Source organism: Pseudopodoces humilis, chromosome 10 (assembly GCF_049639895.1).
Source record: "Pseudopodoces humilis isolate 2021_Gansu_Grassland_sample_001 chromosome 10, ASM4963989v1, whole genome shotgun sequence".
Lineage (NCBI taxonomy): Eukaryota > Metazoa > Chordata > Aves > Passeriformes > Paridae > Pseudopodoces > Pseudopodoces humilis.
Genome location: NC_142209.1, coordinates 9,959,552 through 9,974,832, shown reverse-complemented (window position 1 = coordinate 9,974,832; position 15,281 = coordinate 9,959,552). Strand labels below are relative to the sequence as shown.

At 36.8% G+C, this 15,281-nt stretch overlaps 1 protein-coding gene across 2 annotated transcripts in view; it reads left to right on the top strand.

Annotated features, from left to right (window-relative positions):
- LOC106628090 (uncharacterized) overlaps positions 1 to 15,281 on the top strand; it is a 61,653-nt gene that overhangs the window by 24,154 nt on the left and 22,218 nt on the right. For both annotated transcript variants that reach the window (XR_001331344.2, XM_088060536.1), the window contains exons 2-3: positions 5,866 to 5,978; positions 11,644 to 11,762. Coding sequence is in view for 1 of the 2 variants with exons in the window: in XM_088060536.1 (XP_087916662.1) it covers positions 5,866 to 5,978; positions 11,644 to 11,762 (232 nt within the window). In the remaining variant the exon portion in view is untranslated. The remainder of the gene's footprint in view (positions 1 to 5,865; positions 5,979 to 11,643; positions 11,763 to 15,281) is intronic.

Sequence of the window (15,281 nt, the reverse complement as noted above, 5' to 3'; positions counted from 1 at the left end):
AAGGGAAAAACATCAGCTCTACAAACAAGCTTATTTTGTCCTATCTTGTCATTTTTAGCAGAAAGCCCAACAGCTCACCTTCAGGGGGAAAGAATTTAATAGTTTACTGTAAATTAAACAGCTAAAGCAGGAATTTACTGTCCAGTGTATCTAAGAATCAGTGAAACAAATTTATTTTCTTCTCTTTTCAAGGTCAGCACCAAGATGACAGTCTGTATTACGCAGTTGTATCGTATAGTCAGCATGCCAGATGATGAAGCATAATTCAAGCCCAGACTTAAGGTCCAGCACAAACACAGAGTTAAATGTGCTTCCCAGTACTTGTGAATATTGCATTCAGTCATTGCTGCTCCCTAGGAAAACAACCAATCTCCCACAACTACACAGACAGAAATCTCCTCCAACCTCCCCGTCCAGTGTAACCCAAAAAACCGAAGAAATCAGAAGTGTGGCAAGGGCAAGGCTGAATTTTTGCCTGTACTGTGTGGAGTTACTGAAATGAACTTAACAGCTCAGTGAGATAAATAGCACTGCTCTGGTTTTATGCTGGTACAGAAGAGATGAGGGTCTAACTACCCTTTTGTTGTTTAACTGATTTTAACTCTAAAAGTTTCCAAACACTTTCTGAAAAGGTATCTTAGAAAGGAAAATGCAGTCTTCAAAAAGGAAGAAAATTTAAAGCTTTTCCTCAAGTTTCCTTTCATTTCTTATCTTCCTAAAATACATATATACAGTTTGTTCCAGGAAATGTCTGAAATGCCTTCTGGTAGCTTTTAAATAAACATGAAAATCTCCTTTTGAGTTCAAAGAATTTCCATTAATGACAGGGGAAGAGTTCTTGGACTGTAACATAAATGTAAACAAAGGTCACAAATTGCTCTCAATAATTAAAATGCATTATCATTACTTTTTGACTATTAGTCTGCTATCACATAACTGAATTAGACATGAGCAAAGCTCTAATGTGCCTCCACAGCAATCTTTTCCTGTACACTAAAACCGGCAGACCTCAGCTACATTTCTCAGCCAGGAGCTAATGTTTCTGGGTACATGTTACTGTTTCATTTGTCAGTAAAGCCTTATTTACTGGCTTCCTGTTATTAATTATGGGAAACAGGATCTCTTCAAACTGTAGGAGAGGCTCTTTTAACTCCTGTCTAGACTTTTCAAGACAAAATATTGATGAGCCCTTTAATGTTTGTGCAGTGACACAATCTGAGCTAAAAAACCCCATCGTTACCTCAAACAGCTTAAGGCGCCTTATCACACATTCAGAAAAAAAAAAAATCCTTTAAATCACTCGGGCTCACATCCTTATTGTTAGTCACTGAAGTAAGGTTTTCTTTCATAGTTGGATACTTTCTTCATCTGTCACACTGATTAATTAACAGCTCACAGTATGAGCCCTGAGCTTAAATAGCCTACTCAAACGAGGAGGACAGATCAGTGTTAATATTCCATAAAAACCTGAAGAGGAAAAATGCTTTCCTTAGTATGAAGGGATCTGTCTTCTAATAATCAAAAAATTAACTAATTTCTGTTTGATTACATTACCTAAGGAGATAAAAGCACCCAGCTTGAGAAGGGAGATTGGAGGAAAGGATTAGGACGAAAGTTAGAGAAGACTTAAGCATTTTTAATTAAACTGTTGGTTGGAAACAACCAAGTCTTGAACACCAGTGAAATTATTTTCATCATCATTAAGAAAAGCCAGTTTATCAACACATAATGAGCAAATCTATAAAAACACAGTACCATTGCCTGTAAAGATCTATGGGGAAAAGGCATGCAATTACATGAAATGGAGAGTTGCTAAAACCTTAAAACTAAAGCTGGTTTCAGCCAAAGCATTTGTTGCTTCTCTCACACACACCTCTTTCCCAAACTGTTACAGTCTGGCAATTATTTCAGGAGTTTGACTTTCAACAACTGCAAGTTCTCCCCCTTTTTTAAGCCCCTCCAGTACTGCTGAGTGGGCAAAAATTACAGATGCAAGAAAAGCTGACAAATGAGTGCAAGGCCCCTCCTCTCCAGTGCCTCGACAGTCAGAGCCCCTGCCAAAACATGCCTGAAAGCTAGTGAGGAGACAAAGACACAAAGATTCCATTTTTTCAGGGAAAATAGATTTCATGTAGAAACTACTAGGGAGAAGAATTGCACAATAGCACATGTGTAATCTCAAAAGCAGAGCAGGAATAAACGTTTCAAGAAAAAGTGAAATTATATTTGCTTATTGAATAAGCTCAACAAATGCTATTTAACATATGGCTATTTTAAACTGCAAAGTTTAAAACTTACCCTCCAGGGGGTAGGAGAGGGAAAGCTCCCATAAAGTCAGAAAAACATTTTCAGTCATGGAGAACCTTCAGTTTAACACGATCCAAGCTAAGAGTTCATGGCTATTGCTCTAAATCATCTCCTGATAATGCCTCAGTACACAACCAAAACAAAGTAAATCCAGATTTTTAGCTCAAATCTGTGACTATGTTTATTACTAAAAGATGCTTCCCCCAGGGTGTCATTAATAAAGTTGCAATGAGTTTAAAAGCCTGGCACCTAAGTACATCCTTGTTTTCAGGCTTTTCATAACAAGTTTAATACTTTCATGACTGGCACTCCTCACTGAGCTGGAACAGGTCTGCCTCTGAGCAGGATGAGCAGCAGCTAGGTGAATGTAGGCAGGCAGAACTTTGAAAAAGCAACAGGATTTCTCTTTGAAACTAGTCAAAGCTGAGGGAAAGTCCAATTTATGGTGGGAAGATTTGGGGCAACTCAAGATTCTCACTAATTTAAAAATAAAAAGGATATTCACAACAGCATCTAAGATTAGAGACTATTGTTTTAAGTGTGATTCCAGTCCTTTAGGACTCAATGGCGAAAGACCCTATTGTTAAAAATAATGTAAGCTCGCACCAGACTGGCAGTTTAGGAAGTAGAGGTGTAAAAAGGAGTTTTAATCATCAGAAAGGTTTTCAAAATGCTTCCAGCTCTGATAATTAGTGCTCATCAACATGTAGCATTCTTAAAAACTCTCTGCTTGTAATACACCTTTTCTTTGTCTTATGGGAGACTGCTTCTACAGAGGCACTCAAATTCAGCTGAAGTCTTCCAGTCTTTCAGCAGAACACAAATGCAGTATAAACAGAACATAGAAAATGTTATATAATAAACATTCTAAAAATATGATAAATTCCCTGAATTGAACAGGTTTGTGATTGAGGATAAACTGCTGAGAGCACTCTAAGACCCCCAAGGGCCCTCTGCCTTACAGGAAGAACAATGTTCAGAGAGCTCAGCTTTCTGCTGGGCTCACCCTCTCCTAATCCTCATGTTCCTCTTCCTTCAGCCCATGAGGATGTGGCACATTTCTGACTGAACCCAGGTGCTACCTCTCTTCCCTTCTGTCTGCTCCTGAAGACTGCTCTGCCAAAAGACTTCAGAAAGAAAGGACTGGTAATCCTTTGACTAACTAATAAATCCCCTTCAGGATATCAGCACTGATTGTTACACAGGGATTGGGGATAGTCCAGAACTATTTATAAAAAAAAGAAAAACCAAACCGAAACCCAATGCTATTCTCCACATCACACCTGAGGTGAAGTACCAAGAACATCAGAAAACTTGAACACTGCCCATTTAATTACAAATCCAGATTTATTTTTCATGAAATTTCCTTACATTCCTTTGGCTGATCCCACTATAGTCCCACTTGCTAAGTCTAGGCATATTCTAACATTTCATAGCCAGTATCTAAATTGTTTTGGGGTTTTTTTATGTATTTTACCATCCAACCATCACTCAGCTCCTCCTAAATGCATAGCTGTGTCCATTTGGTCTCCGTTCTCAACCAGACCAGATCACCATTACATTTTCATTTTGTTAGTACAAAGAGATCCTGGATGTTTTCTTAACTGCAGAGATGAAAAAAAGTCTGCATCTCCTGGACTGATATACCTGCTGACACATTCTCCTTACTTCAAATTTCCTAAACTGAATCCCAAACTCTTCCTCTACCCCACCTACCGTGAAAGTAGAACTGCTGTACTTGTACACACAGATCAAGAGTAATATGACTGCCTGATTTCAATGAATATTCCAAGGCAAAAGGAGATTTAGTTCTGAGGTCAAATTCTAGAATTGCTAACAGCAGAGATATATGAAATAAAAATTTTTTTTTAAAAAAAAGGCTGCAGTTAATGACTAGGTAAGAGAAACAGTAGAGAATGAAATAAGATTTATGAACAGTTACAAACATGCTTTATCTTATACAGCTGGTAAATTCATTCTTCTGAGTATCATTACAAAGTAATCTTTACAGAGAAAACTCAAGTTAGATTACAGAAAAAGTGCAGCAGTAGAAAATATTATCACTCGATTTCACATATGTTCTGTCACTCACCTAACACTATTCCTATCGAAATACTTTTAAAGATTACTTGAAAATCAAATGTTAGCATTATTTCAACCTGTGGAAGCTGTTGAAAGTCAACATGAAATCTTGCATCTGTGTCTAACGTCTGTCATTGCAACTGAGCTCATTTTAATGGCTGCATGTCCAGGCAGTGTGTGGCACAGGGCTTGAAAAGGAAGGAGACTTATGTTTTACTTGGCACTGGTACAGCATAGGTCTTCAGCATGAAATTTATTAGCATTAATGGGCATTGTGTAATTAAAGCACTGTGCTTTAATGCCCTGAGGGATGATGGGGCTTTTTTCATGTCCTATAAAATAGACAAAAAAAAAAAAAGTGAGACTTTTCAAAGCTAGTCAAAGAATTCAAACGTGCATGTTCCTCTATTAATCATAACAGAGAAGGCATAGCTGAACAAGATGGATCCCAAATTCTCAAAATGTCTTCCATGAAACCACAAGACGGTTAATACTAGACACCAGGCTTTTTGAGAAGATGCTATGTAATGACAGTATTTTGCAAGGCCGCAAGTTCTTCAAAAAGTAACCATTATACCACTGAAAAGTATAGATTTGAAAAAAATATTTTTAGATCTAATGTACCACACTTACTTGGGACTAAACTTGTTTAAAGGAGTCCAATTTAATAAAGTGGCTTTGAGAAACTATTCAAATATTTGTTACTTGAGCTCTTGCATTTTCTTTCCTGAATGCGAAGAATTTAGAAGGCTTTGAAAATCCCATCACCTAACCCACTGCACTTCAGGGACGGGAGGAGGCGTTTATGTGTTTCGTCATGTGCTTTTGAATATCACAGGCTGAAGCTGGAATAATATTCAGATCTACTAAAAAAGTGAAGTGGTGGTGCAGGTTTCATTAGGATTGGTGCATGTCAGCAGTAAAGATCAGACTATTACTTAGACCTGCATTTCAATAGTTAAGCAGGATTAATTTTCTATAAGAAAAAAATAATTCAGAATTACACTATGGAAAAAAACCAACACACACAGGTCTAGTATTTGATTTTCCAGAAACTGATCTTGCCAACACTTATCTGTAGGACTGAAAAATAATCCTGGAGGTAATTTTCTGGCAATTTTTTATTGCTTTATATGTTTAAATGAGCCTACATGAACAGCAAGTCAGAACAGCATGGAAATAATACCACTGATGTAACTATGATGTTTAAACTATTGAAAATATAAGGCTTATTGACAGTATTGTGTCACATCTTAATATTATGAATAATCTAATTTCATTTAGAACTAGATTGAAGCAAAACTTATTTTATCTGAAAATCTGAAGAAAAAGTTCCTACAGATTGTACAAAACCACTAAGACCTTTACAGTGACACTAGGAATTTTTCCCTGGGGAATGTCAAGATCAATTACTGGCTGATCTGTTGGACATATCCTAAAGTATCAAACAAAATTCTTTATTTCTTTGTCTTCTAGACAAATCACCACAGAGCTGCAGACCAGCAATGAAGGGAGCTGAGGGCAATTTGACCAACATCATCTGTGTCGGTTCCCCAGATGTCAATGAAACACGTAATCGGGTCTCCAAGGTACATCCCAGAGATTAGCTGCTGTGCCATTCAATAAGTAAATGATTAAAACAAGATGTTTTCTTTGATTACATTAAGATACTGGCAGCAGGGAAGGCTATTACCTTCCATTGAAGAGTCTACCTTCCCAAATTACATTGTTTATTAACACATCATTAACAACGTGCCACCTCAGCCAAATGATCAGTGGTCTTGGGTACAAAGTAAAGATCATTACAGAACTCCACCACCTGCCTCATTTGAGCAAATCAAGTAAGTACATCTGAATCACCAATTGCACAAAAATATTCAAATGCTAGTTTTCATCTTCAGCTTTGTGCCTTTTTTGCTGAGCCCATAAGCCTTCTTTTGAGGAATCAACAAAACCATGTAGACATAAACAGAGAAGTTCTTGAAATGAATTTTTTTTTTTTTTTTCCAAAAGAACAGGACCTCAGGTAAATGATGCCTTTTAATACAGCACATGAAAATTTCAATTATGGAAATCATTATTCTAGGCACTATGTGCCATTTTATATTCCCAGCAGGATGTTTTTCATCTCATCAAGAGTTTCCAAGGCTGTTTAGTGCTCCTGTATATGCAAAACACATTTAAGGGCCCCTAAGAAGATCTGTTAATTAAAAAGCCCAGTCAAGTGGTCAGACAGACTGGAACTTGAGTATTATAGGTAAAGAGGGATGAAATGAAGGCTTGGAAATTATAATTTTTCTTTCTGTGGTAACAGCCAAAGCAGCTGTTATAAACTGGGCAAATTAAAGATGTGGCTGACTAAGCCAGCAGTCTGGAAACAAGACATTGCAAAAGCATAACAACAAGTCATCAGCACCCCACTTTTAAAAAGCCAAAAGTGCTGACCATTTCTTTTTTACTCTCTCTTCCTGTTATTCTGATCTGTCACAACTATCCTCCAGCTGTTACCCTTCCAGCCCCTGTTCACCAGTTCTAGTTTCCCACCCCCATCTTAGGGAGTTAGTAGTAATTCCCAAGACTGTGGACAAGTGCTCCATAGTGGGAGTAGTCAGCAAACAAGAAAGGACATGTTTAAAAGAAGAGCAGGTGAAATAACAGAGTTGAAGTTATTTTTTTTTTCTCCCATATATTAGAGTTGTTCATGTGAAAACAATCTTCTCATGCTGAACAATATTTATCATTCCTTGAGAGCTGTTTCATCTGCCCAGTAGTCAGCATCTAGGTACAGAAAGGTCTCCAATTAAAAAAGCCAGATTGCCACCTCACTTTCCAGACACATTTATTAAGTGTCTTGTAATTGACTATTTTCAGGGGAAAAACCCCAAACAATCCAATCATTTTTCTTTCTACATTTTCTAGTCTGTTTTCACAAATACTTGTAAAAGGGCTAAAAATAGTTTTACCACGAGCTAATGAGGGTATACATATTTTTTCATATCAGAACATAATGAAGGATTTATGAATTACTGCATAAATAAGTTACTTAAAGACCCTGAAAACCATCCCAGAACAACCCTTTGTCTTTTCTCAGCAGCAGATACGGACTTCCTTTGAGAAACAGAAGAAACATTAGTTGCTTTGTATAGACAGCTTTTAGGTCAGTTTTGCCAAGCTAGAATTTGTCTCAATTTATATTAACGTAAACCTGTGGCCTATTTTTGATCTCATTTTAGACATCATGAATTAATACCTCCCAATCTATTTCCTCTATGTTTATTTGTATTCAAGACAAACTCATCATTTCAGATTTGTGGTAGATGAATTTTTAAGTGTTGCCATTTCAATACTACACTAACGATGCTGTTAATAATACTGCTGCATTGAAATACTGCATCTGATTTGAGGCACACTCAAGCCCTTTGCAAACAATTATTCATTAAATACATTTGCAAACTGTTCATGAGATTCATACCATAAATCTTTAACAGACACAAAATTGATACAGGCAAGCTGAGTACTCCGTTCTTTATCAGAAATTAGTTTTAGGTGGCATGGGGCCTTTGTCTGATGCCTTTACCTGAAAAAAAATCAATTGCCATTTTGCATTTTCATACAAGTCTAAGAGCATGAGAGAACAGAAAAAGAATTCTAAAGGTTAAACCCCATATTCAGTCTCTCCCCCGCCCCTCTGTTCCAGCGGGTATTTGAGGAGGTTCTTTACATCTCCTCCCACACAGTTTCTCTGCTTCATAAGCAGAAAGCAGCTGCTGGTTCTTTCAAGTCTAGCGGTTAGTTGACATTTACCAATAGTTTATGGTTTTCATTCTACCTTAGCAAGGAAAAGAGCTAGAATACCAGTTTTAAAGAGTGAGTACTAAATCTTTATATTTATAATTTCCTCACACCCCACACCCCTCACCCCCAAACTGGAGGGGCCTGCAGCCAACAGTTTTGGTGGGACTTAAGGAAGGGACAAAAACAATGCTGTGAACCAGCACAGAGAATAGGGGCATGGGTCCTGGGTTTAAAGTTAAAATTCTTGCCCCTGGAAAACCACCTCAATGCAACTCTTGGCCAGTAGTGATGGTTTAATTATTTCCCTTTCAACCCCACTTTCTAAAAAACTGCTGTGTATAGTTGTTCACATATCTGACTTGACAAACTTGGCAGCATTATTTAGAAATTGCCATAAAAAGAAAGAAAAAATATCGCATATATACTTATGATATGATATGATGCTTTGATGGTAGAGATGGGAGGAATGAGAAAGGTCTAGGATACATCACACAAAACACTATTTTCCAGAGCAGGGGAAAAAAAACCCAGCTGAAACATACAAATAAAGATGTTATGTCCTGCAAACACTGCCTACCTAGCACACTCGTGAAAGGTTACCTCCCACAGTTTCACTCCCTTGTCCAGACACAGGCTATGACACAGTCCTTACGTCTGACCTCATTCCCAGATAAATGCACTGATATGACTCTATTTAATGTTTGTCTTCCTGAAATTTCTCTTGAAAATTATGAAAATTATAATATGTTAAATACATGAAATTATTATATCAAAATACAGATGAAAAATCACACTGTCCTGGGCACTGTTTCAACAGTGGGATACTCTTGCTAAAATTATATTCAGATTTGCAGGTATTTTGAAATAGTAATAAACAAAATGTAGTCAGAGATGTCTCTTTTAGAGCAAGTTTATTCACATGGGAATCAGGAAAACGGAGGTGATCTGATAAGCAAAATTCCCCCCAAATCAGGAGGAAAAAATGCCATACTTGTAGTTGTTAACAGCCTGCTAAATCCTCCAGTAAACCTAAACTCAGGAGTCAGCTGGTCATACTGTGTTTATTTCATGGACTTTTTCAGAGTCCATCTGTATCCAGAGTACAAAAGCCTTTTATCTGATGATATTTACTAACAAAGAGTTTTAAAGAGGTAACATTAACAGAATTGTTGTAGATACAAAAAGGAACATGGAACTTGCAATTACTGGATGGCTCCAAACTTTTCCTAATGTGTTTAAAACTTTACAAAAGTAAACCATCCCAGACAGCTCAGCACAAAGACAGTGTAAGAAAACGCCATACTGTTTTTCTCCAGGTGTAGGTCAGGACATTTGAAGATATCTATGACTGAACATTGTTTCTTCATCCTGAATCAAGGCTTCCGTGACTGAACATCATAGAGGCAGTTACAAAAGTCATAGTGGTGCTCAACATCTGCAGGAACTCAATAGTGCAGCAGTTTGCTGCACACATGTTAAACACGCAGCACTAAAAATTATAAAAACAGGTCAGAGCAAAATGAAAAAGTACTTGAAATTAAGAATTTCACATCAGTAACGGGAAGAAAACGTGGAGACCACCTTTTCTGCAGGCCAGCAAAAGGCATTACTTTCTTTTATCATGTATTGCATTTACAGGGCACTAGATTTTTCTAAACAGCAACCAAAGCATACTTTCAATACATCTGAATGACACAGCAGACTGAAACATTTCAAAGAGATCAAACATACACCAATGACTACCTCTTGTTCCCTTGAATTAAAAGTGAAGAGCAGCTTATCTGGAAAGCAGAATCTAATTAAAAATTATCTTTTCTTTAAAGAATAAAGGAGAAAAACACCAGTCTTTAAGCAAGGTGGAAACTCAGCTGGAGATGGACTGCAGTGTCCGTTTCTTTTTGCAAAGTAAAGATTCAGAAGCGCATTCAAAACCACATTTAAGTGGTAAACATAAAAACATGAAGTACTAAAAATGAGGACCACCTTTCCCCCAGTGTAGCTTTAGGGAAAATCAGATATACCTGTATTTTAGTACATAGAAAAAAGATCTGTAGTATCTTATCACATATGCTTTTAGACAGACATTTGACTAATTTCAATTAGCATTAGTTACTTCTAAAAAAAGTAAAAGAGATGATATAATAGAGCAGCTAAGATGTTTTTCATGTTTTTGTATGAATGGAAAAGGGATCCAGACACATCAGACTGATTATTTTATATTCTTCCATAGAAAGTCACTGTGGCTATATGAAGATGGTTTTTTCCCCTCAAACTTGTTTACTTCTGTGTGGTTTTGAATTTTTTAAAGAAGCCCTCACATTTTCAATATTAGTTCTAGTTTTTCACTATGTATAAATAAAATAAGTACACGTACAAGTGCACAGACAGCAAGGGGTTTCTTTGCAATACTCAGTGGAAGAAACACAAGATTTTTTCAAGGCTCCAGAGCTCTTCAGCCACAGCATCCTCCTTACATATGCATACAGTTGTTTTAATTTCATTAGTAAGAGCAAACTACATCAGTATTATACTTTTTTCTTTACTAGACAACATGAACAATGTATCTATGCATCACTGTTAAGACTGAGCAGAAAATAATCCTTTCTCAGAGAGATAAAAAGATTTTTGAATTTTTATTATTAGACTAAAAAGAGGTATGTCTAAGTTATTTTAATTTTCTTTTGGGATAAGGAGCTTATCATAAAAGAAAGAGGAGGAGAAAAAGTAGGCAGACAGAAGATAGTCTGATCATTAAGACTTTCACACAAAGTATCAGAAACCCAGGTTTCCAGGCCCTTCTCCAACAACAACAGAGCTCTGACATTCCGAAGGCACACCAAGACACCAGGCCATCAACCCTTCTATGGCAGCAAGGGGGATTTTTTCCCTTTCCTCACACAAAAGGCCTTCCCAGAAAAGCTTCCATTGAAATATGCATTTCTTCAAAACCTCCTGCATTTTCCCCACAGAGGAAAAAAAGATTCAGTTTTCAACCAGATGTAGTTACAGTTTTTCATAGAACTGCAATTGCAGGGAAAAACTAACAGAATGAGAAAAAAAAAAAAACTTATTCTATAAAGTTCTAGTAATACCTTTAATCATATTACAAGCTTAATGCATTACATTTTTTTTTTAATTAACACAGTTGGACTTTTAGATCAAACAGAGAAGAGAAAAAAGATTGTGATCCAACAAAAGCATGTTATAAAAACACTGCTGTTCAAAACAGGTCAAGTATTTTCTTGTGCTTGAAAACTAACAAAGGGGTTTTTCCTTAAGGCAGTCATTAGGTGTTTTGTCTTTATTTTTGTTACTTTTTTTTTAATGGTAAGATACACTTTCACCCCTCTATTAAATACACTCCAATCTGCATTCCTGTGAATAGCAATTTTCTTAAGACACTTTTTTTTTGCGATTAGTTGTGATAGGATTCCTTTCTCTCATGTTTGCATTTTGCAGACCACAAGCCTCAGAAGATCACTGTGGAAGAAACGCACTGGGCCAACCCATCCTGTTGATATGACACAAAGTGAAGCCCAGTTTGGTATTTTTTCCACTCTGAAGGAGTCTCACCCCAGGTAGTAGAAGCTCACTTCTTTCTTTGCTGTTGAATGACTACCTATTTTTTCCCCAGAATTCCCCCCACCTTAGGCAAAATTTACATTTTAATATTCTGGAGAACCTTTAAATTGCTGCTGTCCAAGGACCACAATAAAATGTGGGGCTGGTTCTTGTGACCCCCACACCTCCCTTTCTCACAGGGCCAAGGAAAGCCCATTAGAAATGACAGGGCATGCAGAATGCAGGAGAGGGCTAATTGAGTATAAAAGCTGTGTAGCTGCAGCGTCATTTAGGAAGTGCCTCCAGGCTTGCTCAAGAGTTTAGTAATAAACCTAGACCACAAAGCAAACTGAATGTTCAACTCTACATGCCCAGAAGGTAGAGAAGATCCTTTTCTCCATACTCTTAAGCCCATGTTCTTAGGCCCTCCAATCTTTCTCCCACAAAGTAGGATTTCAGGAATCATCTTCATTTTTCTTATCCTGAAGGCAGAACTGTATACTGTTAACAGTTTCCATAATCTTGATTACAAATTTTTATTAGAATAAAACATTGGTATCATCATGTGAAATCAAGAATCTGTCTTGCTAAATCTTGTTAAAAAAAGTAATTTTCAGCCTAAGCCAATTAGGAAAATAGAAATGGCCACAAAGAGTTTCAGAACAGAAAAAAATTCACATTTTATCTTTTCTAGTACAAGTGGCAACCATAGTTGGCATGTGAGATTTCTGACCTAACCAACTGATCACTAAGGCATTTAAATTATCTGTAAAGATGATTTAAAATGGGATAACCCACAATCAGAATATCCACAGTATTTAATGGAGCTATTAAGTGTGCAAGGAACCTGGGATCACACCCAACCCAGTCACAAACACATTCAAGAAATTTGAACAGATGCACATTCGACCATAGTAGCACATATTCTGAAATAACAAAAATATGGGCCCAATCACAACTAAAGTTGTTCTCACATGCTTTGTTTTTACTGACTACAAGCTTTATTAAGCTTTTAGTGTCCAATAGAAACAGCTCCATGAAACAGTGGGAGAAACACTGAAACTGAACATCTAGAAAGTCTTACATAGATAGGTTTATACACAAACTGCAGTCATGACTAAAGTAGTGATTGACTAAATCATGATTAAAGTGGAGGGTCTGGAGCCCAAGTCTATCCAGGAATAACTGAGGGAACTGGGATTATGAAGTCTGGAGGCTCAGGGGAGAATTTATCACTCTCTATAACTACCCCACAGGAAGCTGCAGCAGAGCATGTCTGAGCGCCAAGTGTACTTTTATTCCCAAGTAACAAGTGATAGGATAAGAGAAAATGGCCTCAAGTTGCACCAGGGGACATTTAGATTTTATATTAGGAAAAAATTCTCCACCAAAAAGCCTGTCAAGCATTGGAAAAGGGCTCCCAGAGAAGTTATGAAGTCACCATCCCTGGAGGTGCTTAAAAGACATGTACACATGGTGCTCTGAGACAAGATTTAAGTAGTGTACATGGCAGTGTTAGGCTTGCTGTTGGACACAATGATCTCACGTGCCTTTTCCAACCTGAACTATTAAACAAATGACAGGTTCAAATCACTGGCTATGCTACCATGTACACTGCTTTAGATGATGGCTAATTCCTTCCTTACATGATACTTAAAGAAATGTCATCATTATAGTCTCAAATCCAAGTGATTCTTGCAATCACCTGGGCCATATGAATGAATTTAAAGACTGAAATCCATAATATAGTTTCCTTTCTAATGTATACACCCATTCCTACAGCCACAATGAAAGTATTTCTACAGATAAAGCATTATCAGAAAGCCAAATTTTATCCTTGCTGTCCAATGATCACAGCACCACTCCATACAGCAAAATAGGAACATCTAGAATTCTGCTCTTGTGAGGGCAGCTGGGACTGCACTGCTACATCAGGAAATGAACTGTGCTCAGGTTATAAAATATACTTGGGACTGTTCACAGAAAACTATCCTGGTACTGAAGAAATTACTTGTGTACAAGGCACTTATTAGGAAAAATTTGTCGAAGTGCATCGTATGTTTTTTCTGACAGAAAAACCAATTTTTCTGAACAGAAAAATGGTGCAGATTCGCTCTATATTTAAATCCCATTGAGCATGAATAGTTCCCTTTCCTTTCAGAAATTATTTCCCAAGCAGAAAAATTGTGTGATAACTAAAACTGATTTTACCAAACCTGCCTCCTTAAGGAGTTTTTTCACTAACTCATATTTTGATCTAACTAAAAACAAGTTTGGGTAAATGCTAGCTTTTACTGCTCTCAAATTCTGCTTTGGTTTCATGTTACTCCTGAGAGTTTGTGGTAACAAGTGTGAGACAAATTTTTAACTTCTCTTCAGACAAAATTGAAGAGTACTGATTGCAGTAGCCAGGAATCGTGGCCTACGTAAAACCTTTCTTTACTAATATTATTGAGTGGGGTGGTTTGAAGTGGCTTGGTTTTTGGTTAAGGGAAAATCCAAGCAGGCCAGGCCAGCGCACAACCCACTGCATTGAGAAAGAAATAAAGACAATTGCTTTCAGTTGGCCAATCATACCGTTTTGTACTGATTGTTCTGATTTTATTGATTGTTCTGATCAAGATTCCTTCTGAGATCAAAACATTCATTAAATTCCTTTTTTGCACATATTGGCATCAATATTTTGGAAGAACCCGACTTGTTCTATGAATGCACAGGTTTAGTAGAAAGCCATTTTGATGATGGCAGATTTGAAAGACCCTGTTTCTCTACAGTTGAGACACTAGGAAAAAAAAAAGCTTAATAAACTATTATTGCTAAGATCCAAAGTTTCTAAGTTAATACAAAATGAAGAAGAATAAATTAATTATTCTTTTTCAATTCTATTTACCTTCAGTAATAAGTAGATCCATGCCTACTTCATACACTTTGAATTTTAGGTAGGATTTGTTTTTAAGTGAGAAAAGAAAGGCATACCTAAATACCCGTATTTACCACTCTTCAAATTTGAGACTTGTACTATAAAGAGAAACAACTTTCCTGAAACTCTGTACCTATCCCTTTAGCAACTTTTAATATTTCATTATAGTTCATGGAGTGTAAGTTGGTTTTAAGTTTTGTTAACACTGCATGAATATTTTGACAAGAGTCCATCCACTTAGCCAAAATTGGAAACAACTAAGTATTTACATGGTATAGTACCAGACCTACACACAGTGAACCAGTTTAAAGGGGGAGAAAAAGCCTAAGTGAAATTTACAAAGGCATTCGATCAGGATAAAGAAACAATGCAACTATTTTAACAGTCTCCTGCCAGAAGTGATGGAGCACTTTAAACACGTTTTACTTACACAGCATTTTTTTCTCCTCCTTTGAAATACGTTCTAAAAAAAAGTGTCACAACATATTGTATACATTTTTCAAGGTTTTCAAAGATTAAGAACAGCTTCTGGAAAGACTCACTCCAATTTGGCAAATAATTATAGCACACATTACACCAAGGTGCATTAATGTTTGACATCTGTGAGGGTACAGAA